At 37.7% G+C, this 4,856-nt stretch overlaps 1 protein-coding gene across 1 annotated transcript; it reads left to right on the top strand.

Moving 5' to 3' along the window:
* Positions 1 to 802: 802 nt before the first annotated feature.
* Positions 803 to 2,654, top strand: LOC128552371 (uncharacterized). The gene has a single exon (XM_053533395.1). The coding sequence runs from the start codon at positions 1,496 to 1,498 to the stop codon at positions 2,633 to 2,635; it is 1,140 nt and encodes a 379-aa protein (XP_053389370.1). The 5' UTR covers positions 803 to 1,495; the 3' UTR covers positions 2,636 to 2,654.
* The last annotated feature ends 2,202 nt before the right edge of the window (positions 2,655 to 4,856 follow it).

Raw genomic sequence — 4,856 nt, 5'->3', positions numbered from 1 at the left:
TGTTATATGCTTTGAAATTATAAGAAATTAATGAATGATAAATCAAGTCAAGCAAGACGCTTGGAAATCGGAGGCGTTGGTAATGTCGCGAAATTGAGAATTGGTCCTTTTCGCGCTTAATGCGCTTTATGGTAATTAAAACAGGAAGTCGACCGTCTGAATTTGCGTAGGATTTGTTTAGCAAATAACAGTAAAAAATAAGTTGTGTGTGATATAGCACATATTAAAACACAGTTTAATATCACAGACATATTTTTGATGACTAGTTAACTATTATGACATATGTATAACAGGATAACCAACAGGGGTCAGAATGGACAAAATTATTTAAATGATAATACTAATAATTACCGTTTGTGCTACATTAGTGCACAAATATGTTGTCATTACTTAGCATGTATATGTCACACGAACAATGTAATCACAATAAAAATCATACATCACATAAAATCTACATTTGACTATTATAAAGGCAGATCATCGACAGAATTCAAAAAAAAAAGATCGATGAGAATTTGCAGAGAAATAATTACTAATAAGTACAGTTATTTGGAGCTTGTCTCCAAATAGATGTCTTTATCTGGAGATGTTATGGGAGCTAACTCCTCCGGTCTTGTTGGTTGGCATGCACGCGGTTTATAACTACGTCATCAAGCCTGCGTCATCAAGAAGAAACGCGCAGAGCTCCTCCTTTTTGTCTTGGAAGCCGAACAAACAGGTCACGTTTTGTAAACTCTCATTAAAATTATGTTGAAAAAATTGTTATTTACATGCTTACAGTATATTAAAATGATTTTAAATGTTTGCAAAATACGATGGTTCATTTACATGGAATATATAATTTTGAAAATTTGAGTCAAAACAGGTTTTTAGACTAGCTAGTGTCGTTAAACTAGAATGGTAGAGCTATTTCATTTTATATTTTAACAAGCTAAATTGTAAAATTATTTGTGATAGACATAACCTCTAGCAAATTAAATATTTTATTCAAGCATGCCAAGACAACGAAGGCAACGTAACTGTGACTGGCAGACCCAGGCGTAATGCACGGCGACAAGAAGTAGCCACAGAGTTACAGAGGTTAGCGTCAGCTACTCCACAGTCCGCTGAGCAGTGCCTTAATTCAGACCCAGCTTCTTCGGTGGGAACACCTCAAACTGCGCATACTGTTACAGCTGCCAATTTACAATCGGGGACTTGTAATTCTCGTGAATGCAGCGATCAGCTACAAGGCAGCTCTGATTCTATAGTCAATCCCACGCAACATGGTTACTCAAACATCGGAAACTCTTACACTCCCGAGACTGTCATATCAGTACCTAGTGACACCTTCCAGTATGCAACGTCGACACAATTGCCTAGTAACCAAATGGCATGTTCTCAGAATTTCAATTGTCATGGAAACGCACCATCTGCCGGATATGTTAATACTATCTCATAACAAACTAATCCGGGCAATTACACTTCCGGTCAATATATATCGTCGGAACATTTGATGAGTACCCAACCAGGAACAGTACCCTATGCGACATGGGCACAGTTGCCAAGTAATCCAGTGACAGGTTCTCAAAGTTTCGGTTGCCATGGAAACGCATCATTTGTCGGATATGCTAATACGAACACGCAACAAACTAACTCGGACATTAACACTTTTGGTCAATATGTATCATCGGACCATTTGACAAGTAGATCTATCCAACCAGGGACAGCATCTGGCATGGATCACAATGTAAACACTATTTGTACTACAGATGCAAGTGTTACATCAGCTGTGAATGTCCAACAACCAGTGTACCCCTACTTTAGCAACTCTGGGCCCGTTATGCAACCCACTAGCAATGTTCCCGCACATAGTACCCAGCAATACATGGCTCAACCACTGTCGGAGGCTAATTCACATATGTCAGGTAATGAAACTTTTATGACATCTATATGTACAGATCTTGCCTTGCATGTTAGTCAAAATATAAAGGAAAAATGTTGGCGAGGAGAGTTTATCGAACTCTCGTCATTATTAGAAAAAGATGTAGCTAGTAAACAAGTTATTAAATTAGTCAATGGTGAATTGCAAGTTAGCTCGCCACCTTCAAAAACAAACGAAATTTTGTCAATTGAAAAGTGGACTGATGCATTTTTGGTTTATATGAGCATAATGTTACAAAAAATGCCTTATCTTGCAAGAGATTTATTGCAGTATGTTAATACAATACGTTCAGCTTCTAAACAAAACTCTTTTGGGTGGTGTAAATATGATCGGATGTTCCGGCAGAAACTTTATAAGTATACAAATATGAAATGGTCATTTATAGATGCCGAAATCTGGCTTATTACTATGACCAGCCACACACCGGTCAGTGACAAATTAAGGCCTTGTTTTGATTTTAATGATAAAGGTTACTGTTCAAAATACGCATGCCAGTACGCTCACAAATGTAAAAAATGCTCAGGGTCACATTCTTCAGTAATTTGCAAAAATGTTTTTCAACTAGAACAAACTAGAGGCACGAATTATTTCAGACCAAGATTCCCAAGGCCCGTTTACAGACAAGTTTCTAATGGCTCATCTATGGGACCTAGGCCATACACCGATAGATCCGGTGCGCTTAGACATGTGGCTCCACGACTACGACCATAGGGTGTGCGAAACCGCGTACAGTGCGAAACCGGGTACACTGACTCTAATGAAAGAAATTATTTATTATCCGGTTTCAGAGAGGGGTTTCGAATCGAATATCATGGTCCGCGTTACGCACTTCATTCAAAAAATTTAAAGTCTGCAGTATTAAACCAAGATTTAGTTCTTTCAAAATTATATAAAGAGGTGGAGCTTGGTAGAATACTTGGGCCATTTAAGACGGAACCATTCTCGAACCTTCGCACCAACCCTGTCGGACTGGTGCCAAAAAGCACTGGCGGTATGCGATTAATAACACACCTATCATACCCATACGGGAATAGCGTTAATGATTTTATAGACCCGGAATTGTCTTCTGTTCAATATTCAAAGTTTGACAATGTTATTGATATTATACAAAGGCTAGGACAGGGTACGTTAATGGGGAAACGGGATGTTAAATCTGCATTTAATTTAATACCTGTTCATCCAGAGGATTTTAATATTCTTGGAATTAAATGCGATAACAAATTTTGGATTCAAAAAATGCTTCCGTTCTATTAGTCCGGCTATTTTTGAACGTTTCGCAACTTCATTACAATATGTTGTAGCAACGTTCGCTAATTCAAAAAATCTAGATCATTATTTGGATGATTTTTTCTTTGCCGGTAAAGCTGGTACAAATGATTGCTCTGATCTTTTATCATCTTTTGAATATATTTGCAATGATATTCAAGTTCCAATAAATGCCGAAAAATCGGAAGGTCCCGTCACTACATTAGTTTACCTTGGTTTAGAAATAGATACCATCTGTATGGAAATCCGGGTACCCAGCGATAAAATTGAAAAGGCAAAAACACAGATTTTAGAAGCTATTACGAAAAAGAAAATAACTTTAAAAGCACTGCAGTCCATACTTGGAAGCCTTAATTTTTTCTCGAAAGCCATTCCTACTGGCAGAACTTTCAGCTGTAGATTGTATCAAGCGCAAGTCCAAGCCAAATTACCTCATCACTATGTCCGTCTTAATAAGGACACGAAAGAAGACTTAAACATGTGGTTAACCTTTTTAAACTCATTTAATGGAACTACCATTATGTCAGAACAGGAATGGCTTTCAGATAATCACATAAATCTGTACACCGACGCCGCCGGAAACAAATCGTTAGCATGTGGTGCTTACTTGAACGGAGAATGGTTAGTTTATAAATGGCCTGGTCACTGGAATGAGACTGTGTTTAGGGACATCACACTTTTAGAATTAGTCCCGATCCTTTTGGCCTTTTTAATGTGGGGTAAACAATTAAAAGGAAAGAAGCTAATGCTACATTGTGATAACATGAGTCTCGTTCATATTATTAACAAAAAGACATCCCGTAACCAACGGGTGTTAGACTTGTTAAGAAAACTAGTTTTAGTTCTTTTAGAAAACAATATACATGTTAAGGCTGTTCACATCACGTCAAGAGCAAACGAACTTTGCGATGCTATAAGCCGTCTACAATTTAACAGAATTAAAACTTTATTACCAGCCTTCGCTAGCGAAACCCCTCTCATGATTCCCTCTGAATTTCAGGAGTTTATCAGCACGAAATTAGCAGATTGATTAAAGGATCTATCTCAGAAAATACACATAAATGTTACAGAGCTGGAACTGACGCGTTCGAAAACTTTAGGCAACGAATGCATTACAGCAAGCACTGGCCTCCAAGCGTCCAACAATTGGCAGAATATATAGCTTATATGTCGCGGAATGGGTATTCATACAGGTCTGTTGGTTGTCACGTGGCTGCAGTTGCATTCACATGTAAAATCAATAATTTAGTAGATACTACACAGAATTTCTTTATTCGGAAAATGATTGAAGGCATGAAGCGTTTACAATGTAGACGCGACATAAGACAACCAATCACCATAGATATGTTAACTAACATCACAAAAAATTTGTGTCTTATTTGTAGCTCCGAGTACGAAGCACTTCTCTTCAAGACGGCATTTTTACTGGCATTCTTTGGTTTATTGAGGGTCAGTGAAATAAATTTTCCGAAACAAAATATTATCATATTTCAAAATTATATTCAGGTGCATCTTGCCACGTCAAAAACTGATCAGTTAGGCAAAGGCGCTACGATGAAGATTAATTTGCAATCGAGCGATTGTATTTTGCTAAGGGAAAGCGTTACACAATTTTATTCAGCCAGACCAAACGTAGATGGACAATTTAAACGGTGCGCCATTGACT

The sequence above is a fragment of the Mercenaria mercenaria genome, unplaced genomic scaffold (assembly GCF_021730395.1).
Source record: "Mercenaria mercenaria strain notata unplaced genomic scaffold, MADL_Memer_1 contig_2585, whole genome shotgun sequence".
Classification (NCBI taxonomy): domain Eukaryota; kingdom Metazoa; phylum Mollusca; class Bivalvia; order Venerida; family Veneridae; genus Mercenaria; species Mercenaria mercenaria.
This window is presented reverse-complemented; position numbering and strand designations above follow the sequence as displayed.